We start from the raw sequence: 24,934 nt of genomic DNA, 5'->3' as shown, positions 1-24,934 counted from the left end.
AGACCCGTTAGGAATAAATGGTTTAATAATGGAATAATGCCGAACACACTATACAGGCTACAGTTACCAAAAGGAAGGAAATACAAGACAAATCTACACATTTTTTTTACAAGCCACTTGCTTTTCAAATGTAAAAACATTCAGGAAAATTGCATCGTCTTAACTTAGGCACCTTAAAAATGATAGAAAACAAGTTATTATAAAAAGCTTTGGAGCCTGAAATAACTCTAGCATGCATTTAAAAAAAAACACAAATCTGCATTTTGATCACTGATGAAATGTCAAACCCATCAGACCTGGTATTTGGATCATAAAGGGCTTTTAAAACCACATTTTCACTGGGAAGGAAACAGTCGGTCGTGCTGCGGCTCAAACGTACAGTAAAGGTCGAGACGTCCGAGCGGCTCGTGTCTCAACGTCTCGGGGTTTGCAGTGAGTTCCAGGAGTCGGCGTGAGGACAGGTGTGGCCTCGACGCCGCTCCCGCACATCTGGAGGGTGTAAGGCCGAGAGGGGAAGGAGGCAGCGTGTTCACTGTGCTTGTTGCAGCTCGTGGCACAAGGGCGAGGGGGGGGTTGATGTGCTACAGCTGCAGAGGAGCTGCAGTGAGGACTTACAATCACACGTCTGGTTTGGGATTTTTTTTTTGCAGAAATGCATTTAAAAAAAGAAAAGAGAAGTCAGCTCGTAGTTTAACTGGAGCCGCCTGTTTAGTACTGATTTCCTCACATGTACAACAGACCCCATCTACACCTGGCGTCAACATGCAACCTGGATCTGGTTTCATGATCGAATACGAAAGGAGTCCAATCACGTCACCAGCTCGTGAGAACAATTTGGCAATTAGGACGTTTTCAGATGAAGTTTTTTTTTTTTTTTTTTCGTGGATTTGCTACAAATGCTTCGTCACAAAAGCTGAAAACAAAACTTTTCGTCCTCCTTCACGAGAAGTGGACGTTTTGAGGATACATGGTGCATGTACAGCCACTTCTTCTTTCCAGAGCTGCCAACCACATCCCACGACCTCCCCCAGACAGACGGAGCTGGATTCATTTGACATGTGGATGATGTCACCTCCCGTCTCTGGTCTCTTGCATCAGATGTGGACAGTTTCCTCCTCCACAACTGAAGCCACCGCACTGAACCGTTGCTTTTTATTATTGATTATTCTGCAAATTATTATCTTCAAACCTCTCGTTTTACTTCCCAACATAAAACACTGAATTTCTTTACAGTTTTTTTTTTGATTGTGAATCATTCAGCAAAAATTCTAAAAGTAAAAACTGCGACATCAACAACGTGTGAGTTCGTTGGACCCTGGGTTGAGAATGTTTTTGTCTGAACAACCGTATTTCGTCTTTTCTTTCTACAAAGAGTTTTCTTTAGAGATGCTGCGGCAGGTTCAGAGTTCAGAGAGAAATCTGACCGAGACCGAACCTCTTGTTTTCCCTATTTACAGGCACGTGCAGTGAAAAATATCAAGTACAGAGAACAGCCAACGTGACCGAACCCAAATATTAAAAAAAGTTTTTTCAGAATCCAGTTCACAGGTGGATTCATTTTCAGCTGATTGAGTTCTTCTTTAAGAAAGTGGCACATCTGTACAACTCCCATCAGCAGCTGTATTAAAGAGTACGTCTGGTGATGTTTCATTTACTTATTGTCATCAAATCTCCAAGATACTACAATATAAATTAATTGATCTTCCTAACGAGTTTGTCCGAGTTTGATTAAACTTATTCCACTTTAAAAAAAAAACACAAAACTGAGCCTTTAAAAAGGGAAATGTGTTTTTAAAGATTTACTTCAGTAGGAAGAAAGACTTATTTGATAGCTGGTCCAAACACATGAGGTTTTCTGGTCTCATGTGGGATTTGCTGACAATGAGAAAAAGACTTCTGCTTTAACGTCCACAACCAGATCGCATGTTAATACAGGGTGTTTGTACTTCCTGTTAAAATTGAAATATTAATAGTATAAAAAAAAAGGCCAGTGTAGAATAAAACAGAAGCTGCATATTTTCAAAAACAATCACGAACACACCGAGTCCAGAGAAGCAACAACTTAGGAATGTTCTTCCGTTTTTCTTTATAGTCCGATAAAAAGCACAGTTTGGCCTCGAGGCCGCGGAGGAGCGACGTGTCGATTCCACACGATGCTTCGTTCTGTGAGTAAAAAAAAAGTCACGCCCTCTAATGTAAAAAGACAAAAACAGTCCTCGTCATCTGAGAGGAAACAGGGAACCGAAGGCAGTGGTAACCAGCGTTTAGTCAGAGCCGAGCTCCAGTCGCTCTGTTCTCAACACACACAAGAAGAGAGGAAGTAACACGTGTGATGTAACCGCCCCCCCCCAGTGGCGTCCGTGTGAATCAGCACAGTAAAAGAGTCCAGTGGTTAAAGGCCTGAAGACAAAAAGTCCCCTTTACAAACAAGGGTTGTTTTTTTACAGCGTGTCATAAAGACCGAGACACAGATGGAGAAACGGTCAAGGCATCCGTTTATTTCCAGGTTCAGACAATCGTCGAGCTGATCACAGTTTGATTCCCGTGCATCTGTGATGATCATAAAACAGAGGGGAGGTGTCAGGTGTGAAACGCTCCTTCTCCTCAAATGGTTTCTTAGTCACAGACAGGAGGAGGAGGAGGAGGTCGCCACGTGTCCCGCGCGTCAGTGGTCCTGATGGGAGAGAGGAAGCGGTCGGGTTGTTGGGTAGGGGGGGGGTGGTCCTTCAGGGGGACGCCCCTCACACCGAGGTCTCCGACTGCAGCCTCATGACGAACTTGTGGCTCTTTGGGTCGATGAATTCCTCGCCGAGCCGCAGGAAGGGGAGCGGCATGGCCGTGACCACCAGGGAATAGTCCAAGCGTCGCAGAGAGAAAACCAGCCCCTGACGCAGGGCAGAGGTCACCGGCTCCTCGCTCACCAGGGTCCACTGGCGCCCCCTGCCATTCTGCTGCTGGTACTGCACGGAGGGGCCGGGGGAGAGGTAACGCTCCAGGAAAGCCTGTCGGCGGGGGGAGGGGGAGAGGAGAGGTGTCATGGAAACAAACCACAACAAGTTTTATCAGTAACAATAAAATAAAAAAATCTCATTAATGTTAATTCAATTAAAAAACTAAAGTTTACTAGAGTCTGCACTGATCTGAGTGAAGCAGATTTTATTTTTGCTTCTGTCACGAATCATCTGCTGTTTTCTCAGTGTTCTGGTTTTTTTAGATGCTTGATGTTTTACAGAACATGTTTGAGTTGGAATAATCGGTAATGACTGTTCTGTTTTTTCAAACTAAAATAAAACTGCTGGTATCATCAGCTTTTTAAATATTCTGCTTTTCTCTGTTGATCGAGGAGGAGCTCTGGACTGTTGATTAGATAAAACAAGACATCACTGGTAAGTTATGGAGAATGTTAATGTTGGTTTCATTATATTCTCTAGATCTATTAAATCGAGAAAATGATCACATCTATAATGAAGATAATTTTCAGGCCTAATTGATCATGAGGGATTAGTAGTAAAGTTATTTTTATAGCTTTAAAAGCCTCTTGAGTGATTAATTAAAATTGCATTAGATATATTATTCATTATTTTATATTCACGTGTCTGCATATTTAGGATTTTGTATCATAGCTTGTGTAAATTCACGGTGATTGTTGAATAAATCTAGAAAAAGAGATTTCTAATCTCCGGTTAACCGGTCGTCGTGGTCACTCTGATCACAGACTCTCACCTTGGGCGTCATGTTGTGCGTGATGCAGAACTGCAGGTGTGTGAGGATGCTCTCCATGCTGTGGAACGCCTGCTGACGGGTGGTTCTCAGATACTTCTGCATGGCCCGTGCCATCGGAGCGAAGATGGCCTGAGCCGCCTCCCGGGGATCCATCACCTCTCTCGGGTGTTTGGGGGACGATGCGACCTCGTCCTCGTGGAGACGCTTGATGTGCGTGAAGGCTTCTTCCACCGCCACCACCAACCTTGAGAGTGAGAGAGAAACAAACACTGATGGACGTTGTTTGCTTTCCTGTCAAAGTAATAAAAACATTCTAGTTGGTTAAGTCGGATCAGCATCAGCTTTACAGTCAGATGCTCCGTTCAGTTCTGGAACCACGAGGTCTCCGTGTCTGTGTAGACGTTAAATACACAGTCGCAGTCACAGTCTACTGACCTGGCCTTGCGTTTGCGGACCCTGCGGTCCATCTCCGCCTCTTCGTAGTAAAACTCGTTGTGGGAGTTGTCTCTCCTCCGGGCAGCAGCTGCGATCATGGCCCGGGACTGACCCGTGGAGTTATTGGTGGTGTTTTCTACAAGACAAGTGAGGAGAATTAGTGGAGGAGCGTTCCAGGTATTCAGCAGAAGAGGGAAACAATGTTGGAAAAATAAACTCCTGCAGATCAGAGTCATAAAACAGGCAAATGAAATGAGTCATGGACGAGAGGTTGAATTTACCATCCAGGGAGTAAACCTTGAAGCCGGTCATCTTCTTGGACAGGATGGATTTGGGCAGGTTGAGCAGTGCCGGGTTGTAGACGGGGAAGTCGTTGTAATAACGGTCCAACACCCACACGGCTGCTCGCTGGATACTACGACACAGAGAGGTCAGACATCAGCTGCTGGGAACATTTAAACACCGAACTAATTCTGAGAATTAAAAATCAGTTAGACTTTTACCAAAGCAGGTTTATCTCAGAATCTTAGCTGTTCAGGTCATTTTTTCCGTTTTCTATAATCTGATGTTTATGTATTTAAATATTTATAATATCTCCTATATCACACAGATTAAATTCATGGCAGACATTTTATTAATTCCGTAGAAACTTCTAAACAGATGAGTCTTATTAGGTTCACAGGGACATTTAAAAAAAAAAGTGTTTGATGAGAACAATGAACTTAAATAGACTTTTCTTAAAAACATGGGTGGTAGAAAAGGAGGACGGTTAAAAAAACAAACAGTGTCCATTTATAATTCCACCGATTTTAACAGCATGAGCACTGATGTGCCAAATTCACGCCTTCAAATTTTGTAAATCACCAACAAAACCCTCAAATCTGTGTTTGATGCAATCACCACACGTGTGAACTCTGCAGATTCACCATTAGAGAGGCCCTGGTCCTCTGAATAGATTTCACGAGCACGTCATGTAGTAGTGACCTCGACATTGTGTCACTAACCTGAGGTGGCCCACGTTGTAGAACCTGCTGGTTCCGTCCGTGCTGCGGACCACCTTCAGGCAGAAGGCCGGCTGCAGGTGTCGGACCTCCAGCAGCACCAGAGCCAGGTACTGGATGAAGAGCAGCGCGTCCACCAGCGAGGCGGCGTACTCCACTATCCCCCTGTAGTCCCTCTCCCTGGGCTCCAGCACCCGCACGCCATAGAACAACCAGTACGACGCCACGAACAGGAACACCAGCACCATCAGCAGGCAGCGGAAGACGAAGAAGCGCGGCAGGGTGGCGCGGGGGGGCCGGAGGAACAGCGCCCAGGAGGAGATGAGCAGGACCAGGAGCTTGAAGGCCAGGGAGACGTAGAGGCCTTCGCAGGGCGTGCCGCAGGGCTCGAGGGCGTCACGCCACAGGACCTGCGGCAGGATGAGGAAGGCTAAAGGCGTGACGAGGGCGAAGAAGCTCAGGCAGCCTCCCAGAGCCGGGCCGACAAAGCGCTTGCACTCCAGCGGAGTCGTTTCCTCCAGATCTTTGGAGAGGCGCGTCAGGTCCTCGTTTGAGATGCTGTGTTCTGAGGTTCCAGTGACGACCGTGGTGGTTTCACCCCAGTTATCATCCTGTCAGGAGAGAGAGAGAGAGAGAAAACAGAGTAGAGATAATCTTCACCGTCTGAAATCGTGATAATGAACACAGGGACGCCAGAGTTTTAATTTGAAATGCAGGAAATAAAAGCTTTTTATCATTTGGGAAGCTTTCGACGTCTCCTCACTTCGTGTAGGAAACAAAAACACCGTGACCTCAGGCTCCTCGATGAAGAGACGCCTCTCCACTTAAAATACTACGTTTTACATACAACACCTTTAAAACATGCAAACTCGTGATGAAAATAAAAAGACTGACCCTGTCATCTCCGCGGGTCGACTCTGCGTCGAGCAGCGGCTCCCCGGGAGTCTGGATGGTCACAGATTTGTCTCCTCGACTGCTGCTGTCTCGACTTTTAGAGCGATGACGATCCCTCCGATCCCTGCAAACCACACAAACACACACACACACAGGGTTACCCAGCGTATCGCAGTACTTTGTTTATTTCACTTTCCTTGTTCACAAAGTTTTGGTGTAGGAGACAATTTATATATAACTTCATTAACTTGGCAGTGAGAGAAAAGGACAATGTTTGAATAAAGTTGTGTGACCTATGTGACCCACCTGTGCTTGCGGGAGCTTCGGGAGTGGGAGGACTTGTATGAGTAGCCCGAGTACTGCGACTCGTTGTCCATGTCTCGGGTCGGCGGCAAGCGGGCTTTGCGAGCACCGCCTCCTCCTCCTCCGACCGTGCCGCGCTGCTCGCCGACTCCTCCCAGCTGGCTCTTGCGCTCGGAGATGGACTTGGTGGAGAGAGCCAGGGGCAGCTTGAGCAGGTCAACCTTGCTCCTGAGGGAATCTATCTTGGAGGCCGATGGGGAGGGAGCAGGAGAAGGGAGGCGGGAGGGCGGGGGAGGCCACGGAGAGGACAAGACGAGGAGGAGAAGAAGAAGAGGGACGGGAGAGGACGGTCACAGCAGGGGAGAGCGGAGGTGGCCGTGATCTGAAAGAGACGAGAAAAATACAACTTTTGGTTCAAATCTTTTGGAAACTTGTGACTTCACATCAGAATGTTCTGTGGATCACGACATCATGTTGTGTTCATACATGCAACACAACACGCATCTGTCTCACATTACACACAAGTTAAGGACTTCAGTTAGAAACACGGAGGAGCGTTCAGATGAATCTGTTCATCAAACGAGCTTCAGATTTTTCAAAGTTATCAACCAGATCATCTGCACAGACTCATGCCGTCGCTCCCGGAGGCTGATCTGACCTCCACGAAACTTCCTTTTCTAAGTCACTCAGACAGAAAGTTAAATAATCTTATTATATAATCTTCATCTGAATCAGCATCAGTCGGTACCAATAATCCAGATCGTTCAGGTTCTACTTCATATCTGGAGTCTGTGTTTGTGTTTGGGGATCAAACCTCTCACCCACGGATCAGCGACGAGCCGACCACGTGTCACTACAACACATTAACCCACTAAACTGAGCCGTTAGCTTCAGCTCCGTGCTCTGACATCACCTCCTCCAGGTCTCAGTCGAGGTTAATCATCACTCGACTGTACCTCCTCTCACCCCGGACACAGAGCCGCCGTCAGCCCGGACACAATGGCGGCCATATTGGATTACTGTGTTTTCACAAAACTTGTTTGCCCTGTCCCTCCCTCTCGCCGTCTCACATTCCCTCCCGCACTCCCCCCCGTCCCCCGGGAAACGAGGGCCTCTCCGCTGCCATGGCGATGAAAGAGGGCGTTCAGCTGGAGGGGGATTGGAGGTTGACAGTTGCCGTGGAAACGTGACCTCACGCCGCCCTCTGCCACTCTGTTCCCCATGTTGCCGAAAAAAAAATCGCCAAAATAAACGTGGTGGCATGACGGATGTCGGACTGTCATACGCTGGTTAATTGATAAAGGGGGGGGGCGTGGCTCGCCGTCTTAGACCGGACCTCTGTGGGAAGTGAAAGGGGACGTTAGACGCCATCGCCGTCTTTACAGCCTCCTGATTTCACTTCATGGGGCTTTTATGCTCCGGCTCCGCCATTGTCCTTAAAATCCACTTCCCTTCAAGCACAAATATACTGGACGAGTCGGTCTGTGGGTTTTTCTGTAAGTTTATCCACATCATAGAAACCAGCCCCTCCTTTGTTTTAACCTCTTTCACTCATATTTCTTTCCCAACAGGAAAGGCCCCTCGTCCAGTCTCTGGATTCACTAACTTCTACCAGACCGGAGCAGATCCTGCAGCAATGTGTAAAATCTCAACAACGTGCGTCGTCCAAACCACAAAAGTCAGATGACTAACAGCCTCCTGCCGGTGCATCGTCGGTAATGTCACGTTCTGCTTTTACATATGAAGAACGTACAACAGTGGAGGGTTGTGACGAGGCAGAATTGCAGCACTGTACTCTGAAAAAGCTCATTAAAGAAAGTGAAGATCCACACTCAGAGCGCCCGAAATGCTTTGAAGCGTTCAAAGAACACAGCGTCTCTCAGATTCACTCGGAGGAGCAGAGTTAAGTGGCGTTTCCCTGCAAGAAACACGTGGAGAGTGAGAGCTGAGAGCGAGGCGACGGTTCCCAGAGAAACCGCATATTTTCAACAAGACTGAATCTAAACAGAGTTTTTTTAATCCACTGGTTGTGGGAGTTTCGCTGGAACTTGTTCTCAAAGACAGAAGTGTTGTCAAAAATAACAATCTGAAGACACTGGGCTTAATGTTCAGCCCACCGTCTTTAAAAATAACAATTACAGCAACACTGTCCCTTTAGAAACGCAGGACTCACCCGTGGAAATCATCCATGAAACTCACGTGGTTGTGTCTCTTACATCTGGCTCATCTTTGCTCACACACACACACAGCAACTGAAGCCATTCAGAGCCCATATGTAAAGGCCTCAGAGAGCAATTAAACGAGGCCAGGAATAGACGTCTGGATCCCAGCTCCTGATCGCTGAAGGTGTGAGACTGAACAAATACTGAGGTGATAACTCCAACGCTTGTTGTTGCAGCGGCACTTCAAGGAAAAACGTCTGGTTTATCAGCAGCAGATTTCAGATTAGACTGCACGTTAGGTTTGCAGCTGGATCTCTCGGTGGCACGCCAGGTAAAGTCACGAGTTAGATACCAGAAGAATGGTCAAAGGTTTAGGTCACAGACAACGTAACGGAGTAATCGTGCTTTACGAGAAGAAGCTCAAACTTCCCGTTACTAACAGAAAAATATACCGATGAAGCTGCGGTGACAGCGTGGTGTTTATCTGCCGTTATTCACGTTCCCCTCGTTGATGCACTAACTTGTCAAAACTTTCCTCATCTACTTCAGCGTTCCTACAATTCCCACAATGCTCCTTGACGTCACACTGAGACGAGACAAACCTTTATGTCTGTGTGTGAAAATATAAACTGACCTCAGGACAAAGCAGCACGAGTTACACCAGTGTCACGTTAATTCACTGGATTAATAATAAAACACTGTCCACAAAACGTGGCCTTTTTAACTAGTTTTGGATTGTTTACATATAAAAGTTTGCATTGCATTCTGGGCCTCTGAGGTCTCCGCAGTTTGCGGTTGCCGAAGGTCACTGTAAACACATCTAAACTCCTCCTGTTGGTTCTAATGGGCCGACTTTAAAACTGACATTTCAGATGATGACGTCCACGTTTGTCCCGTTATTCACATAATGAGACACACATGCTGAACGAGGACGTCTTTTAAAAATCGAACACATGCTTCCGGTCTTCAGCCACATTCCTCTTGCTCATCATTGTCCTCGACCCTGACACTTGTGAAACGAACCCGTCTGTTAACGCGTCTCTCTTTCTATCGGCGTGAATACAGCAGCCGGACACTTGATCTACAAACAGGTGTGGTCCAGTGGTGCCGTGTCTAAGGTTTCCTATTCATCCCAGTGTCCTATGTCCCACTTAATGAGCCACACCATCGCCCTCCTCGTCTCACCAGCTTCAGTCTGCAGCGCTCGACTGTTCACGTCCGAGAGCCCGTTCGGCAAAAGAAAACATAACCTGTTGTTGTTCTCGGCTTTCCGTAATCTTCTTCCCAGAATGCACAGGTTCATTTCTTTCCTCCCTATTGTTCCGGGGCGGCCATTGTTAACCGAACAGTAGAGTGATTCTTCAGGTTATTTCAGGATTTAAAGAAAACACACACACACACACCATTAATTTCTCACAGCCCTGCTTCAAAGTCTGACTTTCTGAAAATGAGAACGACCCTTGTTCACTCGGGTCTTGACTGAATTCGACAACAGGCCGCGGCAGTAATCTGTGCATGTGTGTGGTCTGAGATTAAACGGTGAGGATGTGGGGCTTCAGGGCTACTTGCGCCACGGTTGGACGGTTTTATGGCTCCAGCCAAAGGGAGTGTAAAACCATTTCACTTCAGCCGACAGAACATATTCACCAGGAGGAAAACAGGATTTTTAATCTGACAGTTGCTGCTGCCAGAGGAGATTGTAAAATACCACTTAGAAAAAGCAGCTCTGCAAATTCAGAGTTTTATTATCGAGCAGCACGAACCAGGGACATAACAACTAAACTCCTAAGTCTTAATATTATATGACTCTATATATTATGTGTATAATATGGTGGATGTAGTGACGGCCTCTATATTTGTGCACTGTGAGTAATTGACCCTTTATAGCTCTATTCTGTTTTACCTGTTTTCATTCTGTACTCTGCAGATCAACGAACAATCCTCTCATCTCCTCGTGTTTTAAGAATCATTTCTACTTTTGCGCCTCTGTCCTTGTTTTCGTACGTCATGCAGTTATTTCATTGGTTTATGAATCATTCACGCTGAGTGTAATATTGTGTTTTAATGCATCTGTGTCATTTGCAGATGAAGCATAGCCTGCACGGCTAAAATCTGAATAAAGTACACGCGTTAATTAATCACTATCTTCTCTGTAAATGATATCTCTCTCTGGAGGATGCAACTAAATCCTTTAGGTTCGATTGTTTTACAAAATCCTAAATATAATCTAAACTTCCAAGAAATACTACAGAGGACATGTCCTCAGAGGGAGCGACGGTGGTGCTCCGATATTTTAAGCTTGAAACAAACCACAAGTAGAAATTAGAGCCATGCATCAACGATACATGATTATGACCTGGTACAAAAATGTTTTTCAGATTCTTTATCTTGTTTTCTTTATCTTGTTTTATTGAGTGATTTATAATAAGTTTGTAAAACAGAAAAAGTTTCAAGATTCTAACAAAACAAATCCAACAATATCAAGACTCAATCTTGATTTTAGCTTTTTAAATGTTATTCCCTTGGACGATTAAGTTACTGCGCTGAGAAAAACAAAACTGTTCGACTTCATCTTCAGAATCTTTAACGGTTCCTCATTTCTTCATTTGGTTTGTTTTACGATGCATTAATATCCAAGTCTCGATTCCTAAATCTAAAATAGTCAAGATGTTTTTTTTTAAATCCAGGCTGATGAAACCAAACGTGCAGCTGAAGGCGAACGACATTTAAAACAAGCAGATGCAGATTTTTTTTTTTTTTTTTTTTTACAGTCTCTGTTTGTCCCAAGGGCAAAAAGAAATCAAGCTGTCATCAAACATTTCCAGCCGCTGGCACAGAGTTGGCAGCTGTCAGGGCGGAGAAGCAATCTGGGCCAACTCTGAAATGACCAGCTCCGTTCAGCAGCCTTTTGAGACCTGATATACCAACTGTGAAAATAAGCGTGCACACACCCGGCCTCCAGCAGGACACCAGGCTCATCAGAGTACCAGGGCCACACACACACACCCACACAAACACACACACACACACAAACACCACCCACTGCTGCCTGCGACGACATCGGTAAAAACCAGCAAACAACAAGACAACTGTCGGCCCTCGTGCACACATGGCCGGCAAACCGGAGCAGGTGTGTGCATGTGTGTAGAAATCCAACAGGGTGTGGTTGAATCAACAAGCCTTTCTTCTGCTCCGTGCTGGGATTCAAAGGGACCCCTGCACACGAGCTGTCCTCGTATCCAAACACAGTGTTGCAGGGACAGGAAGTGGCCCGACGAGCGGAGATTAGACTTGATGTGGTTTCGGATAAAAGACTCGATGAAGCCACAGACTCACGTCCACTGACCATCGCACGTTCGCTTCCTGTTGATTCGTCTGCTGATTTCTTCTTAATCACTCATTTCGTCTTATAGAACATCAGGAAATAGAGAGAGTTGACGTCTTCTGTCTGGTGCTCTCGTCTTTACTTTTATAGGAGAACATGAAAGACAGTTGATATTCACACTGGAGAAGCTGGAACCGGTTTTTTAAATGTTTTGGCACTTTTGATTGTTGTTGCAATTATCTGAGCTGCTTTCAGGACTGTGGACATTTTCCTGAAATGGAAACTGTAAGTGAGAATGCAAATGTCCGAGTAAGTTGCTCCAAACATTTTCTGGTCAGAGTAAAATCAGAGAATCGCAGCGAGCGATCGAACATGTTGAGTTAGTAAGTTTACACATTCTCCTACTTAACCTTCCGTGGTTGTGTCTAAGTGAAACGTTCCTGTTTTTACTTCTCCTCGGTTTCACATTTCTACAAACACCCTGATGTGAGGTGGACAATTCTACTGTTGTCTCTTCAGGAAACGTCTCCCACTCGCTGACGTACCGTCCACACACTGGGATCAGACATCGGCGATAAATCGTAGATATCTTCCTTTAGAATTGACTTTTTAATTCACACTGACATCGATGAATCATTAACTCGGTCGTGGAGCTTTGGACAGTTTGAAATAACATCTCTATAGGACGTCACCTTGTGTTTTCACAACTCTGACAACCATATTAAATGTTTTTGATATTTCATAGACGACAGGAGCTTAATGCTTAACGTCCAGCTGTAATCATTAGCTGCAGTCCTGTCCTACTTCGCCCTTCAACAGTGGCACACGTCTGACTTCAGTTTTTTTTTGTGTGTGACTGGAATAACTTAAGAAAAACACTTACCACCAAAAAACCACTGTGGCAGTGAAAGACCGAATCACACGGGTTTCTACAAAATTCACATTTCTCACAGGCAATTAAACCTTTACAGTGAAGCAGCTGCACACACGTGTTATTGAGTGAAATCAATTTAAAGCAGTGAACTCAATCACTCAGCATTTTAAGAGTAAAAAATACCAACAAAAAAAAATGTACTGGATCCAACTCAAATCAAATATATCATTTATAATTTCACACATTTGGGGTTTGGAGTCTGTTGGTTTCACACAATAATGAGAAACGTAGATGAAAACCATCACAGCTCTTGAGTATGTTCATAGATTAATAGATCAAACTGTAGTTTCTCACCATTGGTGGCTTTTATAAGTTGAAAACTAAAAATTCAAAAGCTCGTGAGCCACTGAAACCTTGAACACTTTGTATTTCCTTTAGTGTCAGTGTGACATGAATGATAACTCCATGTCACAGTCACTTTACATGTAACAGGTAACTCTGATGCTTTAAAGTGAAGATCCAGCAGACTCCTGGTGGGTCCTAACTCCTCTGAGGAGCAGAGAGAAGGCACCGGGGGGCCCCCTCCACGTTCCCCCCGCTGGATCAACAGTGGGTCCCGCATTAATAATTCAAAACACACTCCTCACGCACAAAGGGCCACGGACACACCGGCACTCACTGCGAGGAGCCGGGGCCGGAGAGGGAGAGCGACCCGCGCACCGAGAGCAGGAGGGTGTCGGAGAGGCGCAGGACAATGGGAGACTCCCAGGCCCCACCGGCTCGCGTCCTGATGCCAAATCACCCGAATGCTCGTCGGTTCTCCTCCTTCCTCCTCCTTCCTCCTCCTCCTCACGGTAAATGAATGGGCGCTCTCACGTTCCCACCGAGGAGACGATTCAAAAGCTTCGGGCCTAGAACCGAGCTGGACGCGCTCGCTGCTCCCAGACTCATCACCCCGAAACCTCGAGATTTAAAAAAACACAAACCACCCCGGTAGTTTCCACCGGAGCACCGAACCACCACTCCCGTGTTTGAGTTCGATCCCCGCGGATACTCGACCTCAAGGGGGGGGGGGGAACAACAATAGAGCCAGCGAGGGTCCTGAACTTTCCTGTGGTTTCAAGACAAAAAAAAAAAAAAAAAAAGACGGCGACCATCGCGTCCTCTCGACTATTGTTTGTGGAAACCGGAGCCGAGCTGCGGCTCCTGCGTCCCCCGCGTCCCTCGCTCCTCACGCGGCCACACAAACCACCGACACCCGCAGCATTTCTGCACATTTTTTTAAAAACACACGCTCACACAAAAACAAAACACCACTTACTTATTCCGGATCGTCCATTCAAGCTATTTTCTCACTTTCCACTTTCTTTCCTCCACTCAGCCGTAGCGTCGAGCGCCCCGCCTCCTCTCCTGGTTTGGCCCCTCCTCCCGTGTCTCCCCCCCGTGGGGGGGGGGACAGGAGGGTCTCTCTCTCTCTCTCTCTCTCTGTGTGATGACGTCACCCTCACAGAGTACAGGCTAGTGAGAAAGTGCACAATCACACACAAAGTGCACAACCACACACAATAACAATAACTGGAGTTCAATTGTCTTTGCAGCTGTGGTGGATTCAAGGGTCCTCAGGTGAAGTGTAAAAAGAAAAGCCGAGAGGACGGAGGTCTGGGAGAGGAACTGAAAGAATTCCACACCGGCCGTTTGAAATGTTTTTTTGAGTTTTTCACATCAGAAGCACTCGTGGTCTTTGATAAAGAACGATTCAAGTCCTGGCTCTGGAGCAGCAGATCATGAATCTAATTCGGTGACGTGTTACTTCACGGCTTATGTCAGTGAGGAAACGTTTATCAGAATAAAACGATGAGCGAGAGAAAGCTTCTGTAAATAAGTATCTACACTCAATTATACTGTGTGTTAGTGGAAACAGAAATTAGCACCTTCCCTCCTGCTTATTCTCCGTAAGGTGAGTGAGACAAAGACGGGTTAACCCAAATAAAACGAGTAAACTGAGGCCGTGTTATCCTTGTTGGTTCTTTTTTCATGGATTGGTGCCGGTCCAGTTCACGAGCTCTAATAAACTAAAGTCTTGAAGTCAAACCACCAAGAAATAAAAAACTGGAAAAGAAGCAATGTTTATTTCTTCATCAAGGCATCACAACTGGTCGTTTATTCCAGCCATTAAATGAACATCCATCAACAAAATTAAAAACTCTTGCCCGTAGTCACAATTTTTCAGAAGTCAAAAGAAACCTTGTGAGAAAACGAGTGCACAGCCGGAGTACCGACACATGTTCAGTGTCAAAGCAAAAAGATGTCTGACTGGATCTGGAAGATTTCAGCAGCCGATCGATGCTCAGTGAAACGTTTTGCGGTCTCGTCAGACTCTCGAATGTTTAGGAATCTCTTCTTCTCCAGACAAATATCACAATATGTGAAACCGCAGTGTGTTGAAAACCACATACATGTGTAGTTTTACACGTGCTGGGATTGAACAATATAAATTAGAGTGACGTTTCTCCCAGGTTCTAGAACTTATTAAAATTAAACAGCTCACCATACGTTTCCAGATTTTGCAAAACAAAAATTTAAGTATGTTTCTACTTGTTCACTGACTCACAAAGTGGTTTCTCATCATTAGAACTGAGTGATATTTTAACTACATGACAGAAAAGACAGCTACAGTAGTGCACCATCGCAATCCTCATATAAAGCTCACTCACACTCTTACAAATAATCGTACGCACTCAGTCACGCGGCCACTTGTGGACACACTCAGTCACATTTACATATTCACAATCACACACACTCAAATTAACGTTTCATGTTTTTGTGCCTGTCACGTGACACAGTGAACCGAAACATTCTTTGACAATAAAAAGAAAAAAAAAAACTAAAACAAAAGAAATATAAACATCTTATTTTTCCGCTGGCAGGGTCCTCTGGTGCCTGACCAGCGTTTTCTAACCCTGATGAGTCCAGATCCACCCAGGTCAATCTAGTTCGGTCCAGTCCTCGTCTCGCGCCTCACAGACGCGAGTCTACAACCACGGAGTCGTCGTCTAATAACCACACCCACACCCCCACCCTCATCCAGCTGCTGTGTCCCACCTGTGTGTACCTAACCATTGTGTGTTTTGAAGAAAATGTCCTGTCAATGTCTGTAATAAAAGTAAAAGTAGTAATCGTAGAAGTAATAGTGGTCGTGGGCCTGCGTCGCCTCGGCGTGGATCAGTAGGTGGCGCTGGTGGATTCCCTCCCCGAGCTGAAGAGTATGTCGGCCTTAGCGCTGATAAAGTACGTCAGAAGGAGGGACGTCACCAAAATGCCGACGCCAACACCCAACGTCAACATCTGGAGGAGGTGAAGGAAGGAGAGTTTTAATGGAAAAGTTCAAATGATCACTGGGAAAGTTTTTCCAGAACAACAACACATTAACGCAGCTTTAAAGCAGATTTGTTAACATTAGCATTTATTTCTGTCCACCTGATGAATTTAAATCAAATGTCAATTCTCCCTTCAGCTTTGTTTTGGTCGACTCGAGATCCTGAGGGAAATATTTGGCTAAATAGCATCTTAACGTTCCACTTTCTTCAGCCGCTAATTCTCTATTAGCTTCTAAACACTGAGCGGAGGCACAGACTGTGAATAAAGATGGACGACGCGTCTCCACTTCATCCCACCATACAGAAATTAAGCCTAAATATCTCTGACACGAACGTTGCCATCTTGCCGATACACGGGCGAGTATCGGGTCATCCCGTCCCGAGGACACCTGAGGAAATTCACACTGCAAAATCTCTCTGAATAAAGTGTCTGCGTCTTTGACCCTGAGGCGGTGAAGGACGGCCGTACCTCCAGTTCGTGACTTGCCACCAGGAATATGCGTCCCTTGAAGGGCTTCCACCGGGACTCGGTCCACGTGGAGTAATCTCTGGAGGTGAACTCCCGCAGGTCGAATGCCGGGGACACGGCTTTGGAGAGACGGGCACTGGAGCGGACACAGTAACCCTCCCGCTGTGTGCTGTTGGGCGGGGCCGCACCCTGAACCCACATGTAGCTGTACATCTGAGGGAGGAGACAATAAAGAATATATTTATTTTTTTAATTCCTACTCATAATATTAACTGAGAGCAAACAAATGTATTTCTTTAATTACAGTTTTTCCAATCACTCTGTCTCATGTTTCCACTTCCAGCTAATAGCATTTGTAGAGCTTGAATAATTTAGACAAAGTTAATCTGACGAATTTGATGAGTGATGGATCCATCAGGCAGAAACATTAAATATTTACTGGTTTCAGTGTCTCTTTGCTTTCGATGACAATAGATTGAATATCTTTGGATTTTGTTTGTACAAGAAGAAATTCTGAAGACGTGATTTTAGACACTGCAAACATTTCTCATTATTACATAAATAAAGAAAAATAATTAGTCAATCAAAGCAAATCAATAAAAACAGAGACTCCATCAGTATTTGTCTTACATGTCTGCTCTCCTTGTCGTCGTCATCCTCACTCTGGCTCTGGCAGTTTTCCCGGCTGATGTTGACGGTGCTGCCCGTCAGGTTGGCCAGCAGGTACTGCACCAGAACGGTCGGTTCACTTGCCTGCTGGATGGCACCGACGTACAAGTTAGGCGGTCTGTTGGCTAAGAGAAAGAAAAACAGAGGGAATAATCGTTCTGCGTCTGGAAATGTATTTTTTTTCTTCACATCAGCGGTGACAAAAGTGTCAATAATTAAAAGTCTAACAATAGAAATCAGTAAAAGCTGCAGTCTCCTGTTCAACAAGCTCTCGTCAGGACAGATTCTCATTGGTCAGATAATCGCTGGTGTTATTTTCTGCAGTGGTTGAGACGCAACATGTGACAACTTGTCCAACCTCAGACACAACATTTACTCAGAGTTGGCTCCAAACTAAATGACGTCATGTCAAAAAAGTCAACGCTGCGTTTTGTTAAAAACCCCAAAAGTCAGATGCAAACACTGCACACAGCAGTTTTCATTTCATTTCTGGTTGAAGTGTTGTGTTTGAGTCGACCAGCGTCGTCCCTTGTTGACCGCATGTGTAGATTCTAGTTTAAACAGGATTAGCTCTTATAAGAACTTACACAGGTGACTCATGAAGTCCGAGGGGATTAGCTGCTGGAACCAGGAGTTATTTGTCCGGACAAGGAAACCATACAGCATCTGGGTCACCTGAGACAAACAGAACAGAGACGACACAAAACATGAGCCAGAGGTGTCAGCGAAGAGTAACAACCGTGTGACGACGAAGAAGAAAACACGGTGTCTGGTAGTTAAAATAGTATTTTCATGTACATGTTGACTTGCACTGTCAAAACACTATTTTCTCAATATTTGAAAAGGGTCAAATAAACGTAGAATATGAACAGTGAGCTGTTAGATACGATTGAAACGTGCGTATTAACCCTACAAATAAAATCGAGCAGTCTTACGATCTGAGGGTCGGCTTTGATGCTGTCCAGCATGGATTCTGCTCCTCCCGCCTGCTTGTACAGAGCCCGAGCAACCAGGGTGGCCACCTCCGTCAGAGCCTGAAAGATGCAAGAGAAGAGAAATTAAGAAAATCTTTATAGGAGCTGCAACATCTGTGTAACGTTTCTATAAACAGAAGCATCGCAGAGAAAGTATGAAGATTTTAAGTAATGGATTCTATCTGTGAAGGTAATTAAACATTGGTAATCAGTGTTAAATCGAAATACCTTCGCTTTGTCCGTGACAAATTCCAGCTGCTCCTCTGGCGTCAGATTCGGAGGGTAAGACATGTTCATGTATTCTCCGTTATCGTACATACTCTCATAGAACCTGCGCACAGAACAGAAACAATGAACACGTGTGTTCCTCGAGGAAAACAGATTCTAACGTCACGAAACTCGGATTTACTTGTTGGTGAACGAAGACTGGTGATCCTCGAGAACAACACCGGGGATCGACCGAGATCGCAGGAAACGCTGGAAGGACGACGGCGGGAGAGGCTGAGAGACACCGGGCTCCTCCGGTGTGACACTTAGATTTACAGCAGCCGTGCGCAAGTTTCCAATGAAATCCTCCACCTGAAACAAAACAATGAGAAGAAATTGATTTTGCAGACTTTATATTTATAACATATTTTCCGCTCAAAAGCGATTACAAGTTTTTGAGGTTCTTATTAGAAATATATATATTTTATTACATTATTTCAATGTATGAGATTCAGCTAATGATTATTTTTGCTGTATATTTAAATCCCCTCTTTTCTCCGGCAGTGATTGTACGCGTCTTTCTGTAAAAACTCTAAAATAAACACAAATACAAACCTCCTTGTTGACGCTGACGTTCCTCCTGGAAACAGGATCCGTGTGAAGCCAGAGTCTGGAGTCACTACGAAGTCCCACCTGTGGCGAGGAAATTCATCAAACAGACAAATTCTGTAAACACACATGAACATAAAGTACATCTAATACTGTAGTAGTGCAGGTTGATACATCGAACAGAAGTCGGTCGGCAGTACACACCTGTCCAATCTCCAGTACTGAGTGAATATTGTCCAGATCCACTGCAAACTGACCGTTCTCCATCTCATACACCATCCTCGAACTGCCGATGTAGTCAAAGGTTTCCTGGGGTCAAACCGCAAAACAAACATGAGCAAGGCGCTCCAAAGAAAACTAACATTAAGTGACGTGATCGAGCTCGGTAACAACTGACCCCCTGGAAGAAGGTGTAGAGGATGGTGCGGTTGGGCTGGGCCTCCTGGGTGGCGTCACGCAGAGCGTGAGCGGCCGCCAGCAGGGTGACGAACCCAGAGACTCCACTCTCGGCTCCTGGAGCGATGTCGAAGAAAAACGACCTGCTGTCCAACTGGAGAGAGGAGGGGAGAAAATCTATCAAGCTGAGGTCACGTGGACAGTGCGACTTTTTGAGAAGGAGGAGTCTTTCCAGAAACTCACCCTGGCGGCTGCTATGACCACACTCTCCCACATCTTGTGGCCCTTGGCCGTGTTATTGATTGGCCTGGTGGAGCCCCACACATTAAAGTCCCCCAGTGGGTCACACACCATCTCTAAGAGACGACACAGGATAAAACACAAATCAAGTCATGGCTCAGAATTGGTATTTTCCTCCTCAATTGAATTTTCTTCCTGGCAGAGTTTCATGGCCATTATAAAACACCTGGGTTGATGCTTAGGTTGATATCATTTCTTCTCATGCAGGTGGCCGTGTCGGTGACGGCGAACATGTGGGAGTAGAGCTCCATGGCACACAGCGGGTACTGAGGAGTGCCGTTCACAGGAAGGTTATGGTCCAAGTAACACTGCGGACAGAGACAAGTGCACGGAAGGTCTTTGTGAGTGTTTGTTTCTAAAGACGATGAAGCCACTTTGTCTGTAGATCTGCAACAAAATTTAACAGGTTCTTTCTTGATCCAAGTCCAGTCCCTCCACCACGTTTTGAGGAAAAGCGTTTTGCGTAATCCTGCTGACAAACTAACAGCAAACCAGAGGACAGAGTGAAAACATGACCATTGGGTCTCGCTCCCTGCTCACGGTAACGTTGGCCACAGAAACTGTGACGACCACGGGAATAAACGTATCATTTTGACACCGCAGCCATCCAACCTGAAATTGCTGGTTTACAGAGCGGTTCCCCTCGTCCACTCTAACATTTCATCAGAGACGGAGAGAAAACCAAAAGGTTTTAAACTCGCACAAATAAACCACAACACGACGACAACCTCTGGACTAAAGAACAGAGCGACCGACCCAGTCCTTCACAGCAGTATGAAGGAGTTTCTACAGTCCACATTATCAGTGACGTGGAACCGAGAGCTGAGATAAAGACCGGTCATGTTGAGCTCAGCGACTCACAGAGGGAATAAACCACAGGCACACTCACAGAGGAGGACGTCTGAGTCCTGTGTGATATGATCGGCCGGTTTCCGTCACATGCAGTGGTGGAAAAACAGCAAATGATTCGTGGAGTTCTGTAAAATAATCTCAACATAATGTGCCACGACATGATCGTCAGAGCAACTGGCTTCATTCCAACTCTCAACCACCTCTGAGTTCAGATCAGACGTGAAACGATTTCGACTGTAAAACAATTCGACTTTTTGCACAGCGGCCTGCCTATAAACACGGATGAGTACATCGGGATTAAAGACAAAAAAAACTTCACATGTACCTGTCGTATGACCTGAGTGTCGTTGTCGTCTTTGAGAGAGAATATGGGGAAATCAAACTCCTCATAGGACAGCCCGTTTCCCTGAGGGTTCCACACAGTCGTGTTACAATTAGCCAGGGCTGGACCGTAGGTCTCTGAATAAACACCTGAGGGAAACACAGAGGGAACATCAGCAACAACATTGTGTACTGTGCACAAATAATAAACACAATGAAAATGCATATACTGGGTCTTTAAATATTAGTACCCAACTGCAATATCTGGCATTTTCTATCACGTGCATGATACAAATCTTTAAAACATAAAAACTATGGTCACACACACACACACACACACTGCCTTCTGCACTTTAACTCTTACATGCAGTGTTTCCAATATTATTTCGAGCCTTGGAAGAAACATTAAAATGACACAATAAATCTTGGTTTGGTGACAAACGTGTTAAACTGGTAACACTGCTACGTTTCAGAAATAATTCACATGGCAGTAAATCTGAAACGACCACAGCGTGTGACTTCAATCACCGTGCCCTCTGGCGGATCATAAAACTGAAATGTATCTCTGCAACTTGTGTGATACTGAAGGACGTGTCACAGCTCGCAAAAAATATCCACCCACCTGAGTTCTCGTTGGGACAGGTGGTGTGCGGAGAAAAGGCGTCCGCCAGGTTCGCGTTTGGCGCCACAACAGCAACGCCTGCCACCCTCCTGGAGGCGCCCTTCAGCTTCATCATTATGGATCTGTCGGGCAGACGGTGGACACAGACGATAGTCAGCGTGGCACAGAAGACAGACAGCAAGACCAACCGTCATGGAGCACGGCTGTGTGTGATCCCTGCACAGGGTGAGGCGCGTTACATTTACCTGGTAAAGAGCGAGGACTCCAGGATGACGATGTAAGGGGGATTGAGACCTGAGCTCAGGACCCAGTCCAGCTTATCCTCCGACTCCAGCACATGAAGCACGCCCACGTTACCCGACAAGGAGGCTAAAATCAGAAATAGGAAATGAAATATAGGAAATAGAGAATAGAAATCTATAGAGACCCAGGGAATGAATAGAAACAGAATATCAAAGAAGTATGTACAAATCTGAGATATACATCTAAACAGAAATCAAATATGAATATGTAAAATATATTAAACACATGATGAATTCCAATGAGTCATGATCTAAATGTGCTGTCAGGATCAAAACGTCCAGGGTTAGTCAGTCTCAGGGAGGAGTCTATGTCCTGTGGCGCTCTGTGGTGGATCTCAGTGAAATGAGTCTGTTGGTAAATGTCTGTCAGTGCGTTTGATAACTAATTTCTAACTTTCAAAGCCCCAGAATTGATTTAATTTGTTGGACTGCCTGAAGCAACCACAGAGAAAATTCCTCAAAAAATGCTTTGAATACACAGTGGAGTAATTTTTTTTTTTTTTTTTTTTTTACTAAACAAGTGCGGTGGAAGATGTGCAGAGGGTTTGAGGACACGCAGCACATTCAAGAGCCTGAAAACTATCACAAATACTTCATCGTAGGAACAGAAACAGTGAATGTACTGCTTCACTCACACTGGCAGCCGATTTGATGTGTTGCATTGAGCAGTCGCACACACGAGACGGTGTAATTGAGATGCACGTAAATCTTCTTGTCCACAGAATTACAGCCGACACCTGCAATAAAAAAAAAATAAAAAGGCAATTTAACAGCTGCACAAGAGGAACAGTTTAGAAAAATCTATGAAACACAGTTAAAACTGGAATTTAACTGTTTACTAAACCTCAAGTGAAACCTGGATCTTTTATCTCTCACACACATTTCTAATATCTTCATGTCTGGATCAGACACGGTTTACGGATTGACCTGGCAAAGCTGATATCTGACCTCCATTACCTCCAGGTTTATTGTTTTGTGCTTTCTTTCCCAGTGAAGAAAAGAAAGAGAAATGACTCCTGCCTGACCCAATCATCAGTTTAACACTTCTCGCACCCCGCTGCTGCAGCTGGAACTCATATTTAAAAATCAATAGTTTCTAATTACATCACAAATTAAGATTTTATGAACATAACATATGATAAATTAATAAAATCTGTTACGGGACCGGGAAGAATTCATTCAATTTCTCAGGGAGAGTAATTCATGATGAAAAACATTAGACATGATTAGAGAACTGGTATTTATGAGTGTGTGCAAATAAAAAATCTGGTTTAGTGACTTTCAATGTGTTTTCATAAGTATGTGTTCTCTGAGTGCCCGACGTTCAAGTGAGCTACATTAAAATGGTGCCTGCGTAGTATAATATAATATACTGGATATATAACTTTCACTTACATTGTGGTATTGTTATACGTTGTCAAGTAGCAGAAGGGAGTTCTGCCTTTACTGCATTTTGAATAGTTTCTTCACAACTTGGCGCCAAATACGTTTCACGGATTGTATGAAAACTAGTTCTAATCAAAGAATTGGACTTAAACTAATAAACCTACCTGAGATAAGATAATGCTTTATCAGTCTAACGATGGGGAAATGTGCAGTAAGTAAGTAAAGTAAACTTCCTTTATTGATCCCACAAGGGGAAATTCTTTTTACACTCATGTTTTTCATTTTATACATGCATTAACCCACAATCCCACACACACACACAGGGCTCAAGACATGCACATTATGGAGAGAGATGGTAGAGTGATGGGCAGCCCCAGGAAAAGCGCCCTATGAGCGATTGGGGGGTACGGTGCCTTGCTCAAGGGCACCTCAGCAGTGCCCAGGAGGTGAACTGACACCTCTCCAGCTACCAGTCCACCTTCCATGATTATGGTCCATGCTGGACTTGAACCGGCCACCCTCCGGTTCCCAAGCCAAATCCTTATGGACTGAGCTACTGCTGCCCCAAGTATCACAGCAGCGAGAGTCAGGAATCGGCATTAGTGAGTAATAATGTGTAATGTGCAATACTAAAGTGTAAGGAATATTAAAACAATATGGATGAAATGAATAAAAACTAATATAAACAGTGTAAAAACTAGAAATCCATTCACTGCACATGAACCATTACATGAGGTCCAGTCAGAGTTAAAGTTCAGTTCATAATGAGTGAATGTAAAACTGTAACTGTGGATTTACTTTTAACTGCGTTTGGTCTTTTCAGTTCAGATGTGAAAGCAACAACACAAATGTGAGATTAAAACTCGTTTTAACTCAAATGTGTTGAAGCCCCGGCTCGTCAGGTGTGTGCCGAATTCACCAGGTTAGCCTGAAGATGCGGGAACGACTTCACTGGAGCACAATCTGAGACTCTTGAGTTCCCGAATAATGAAATTAAAATTAAAATCATGAAAATGTAGAATGTAATCCCCGAGCCCCGGGCGGCGGCGGCGGCGGGGGAATCACGAGCAGTCACGCTGATGTTGAGTCGCTCTTCTCGGGAGGGACAGACACAACTCACCGGAAAGAACTAATAACAAAGAAACAATAGTTTAATCTGAACTGAACCCTCGATTATAAACGTGTTCAGATTCCAGACGATCCATTGAGACATTAGCTTTAAAAAAATAAAAGAAAGAAAGAACGAAGGAAGCAGCAATGGAGATTAAAGCCCAAACCGGGGGCTAGCCTAGCATTCGGCTAGCACAAAGAAGTCCCTCATGCTAGCTGCTAAACACACAAACACACTCAGCTCGGTAACAAACACACGAACACGCAGCCGAGACACAACTCACCCACGAAAACACAACAAGCGAGCAGAGGAACAATCCACTTGTTCGAGAGCGGATCCATCTTCCTGGTTTGAAAAGCAAGAGAGGCACAACAGGAAGTGTCGACATGAGAAACGTCCGGGTTCCGCAGTTTGGTTCCGCTGGCGTCCGAAAATAAATAAATAAATAAATAAATAAGATGGTGAGAGATGGAAAGAAAGATGGACTCTTTGTCAAAATGGCACCTTTTGATTTCTGCAGCTTCATTTTGTTTATTCAATAACAGCTGCAGCTCAGTTCAACATCTTTACCTGCAGTGAATATATTTATCCACCCAACTCAGTTCACCTCCATGTTTTTTTT

General features: G+C 44.9%; 2 protein-coding genes across 2 annotated transcripts; both read right to left on the bottom strand.

Annotated features, from left to right (window-relative positions):
• Positions 1-7: 7 nt before the first annotated feature.
• On the bottom strand, positions 8-14,180 carry LOC109644636 (vang-like protein 2). Its single transcript, XM_069510935.1, has 8 exons — positions 14,039-14,180; positions 6,360-6,738; positions 6,054-6,177; positions 5,163-5,770; positions 4,440-4,573; positions 4,159-4,294; positions 3,724-3,967; positions 8-3,002 (listed from the first exon to the last, which is right to left on the bottom strand). The coding sequence occupies exons 2-8, from the start codon at positions 6,428-6,430 to the stop codon at positions 2,742-2,744; spliced, it is 1,578 nt and encodes a 525-aa protein (XP_069367036.1). The 5' UTR covers positions 6,431-6,738; positions 14,039-14,180; the 3' UTR covers positions 8-2,741.
• A 644-nt stretch (positions 14,181-14,824) lies between these two features.
• Positions 14,825-24,750, bottom strand: ncstn (nicastrin). Its single transcript, XM_069510923.1, has 17 exons — positions 24,596-24,750; positions 22,451-22,552; positions 21,759-21,882; positions 21,514-21,635; positions 20,896-21,041; positions 19,885-20,026; positions 19,662-19,774; positions 19,420-19,572; positions 19,227-19,331; positions 19,029-19,106; positions 18,616-18,785; positions 18,435-18,537; positions 18,168-18,266; positions 17,820-17,907; positions 17,194-17,357; positions 16,564-16,776; positions 14,825-16,062 (listed from the first exon to the last, which is right to left on the bottom strand). Exons 1-17 carry the CDS (start codon positions 24,651-24,653, stop codon positions 15,940-15,942), a joined length of 2,103 nt encoding a protein of 700 aa, XP_069367024.1. The 5' UTR covers positions 24,654-24,750; the 3' UTR covers positions 14,825-15,939.
• Positions 24,751-24,934: the final 184 nt, after the last annotated feature.

The sequence above is a fragment of the Paralichthys olivaceus genome, chromosome 16 (genome assembly GCF_024713975.1).
Source record: "Paralichthys olivaceus isolate ysfri-2021 chromosome 16, ASM2471397v2, whole genome shotgun sequence".
Classification (NCBI taxonomy): domain Eukaryota; kingdom Metazoa; phylum Chordata; class Actinopteri; order Pleuronectiformes; family Paralichthyidae; genus Paralichthys; species Paralichthys olivaceus.
The sequence above is the reverse complement of the archived record's forward strand: the minus strand, read 5'-3'. Positions and strand labels throughout refer to the sequence as shown.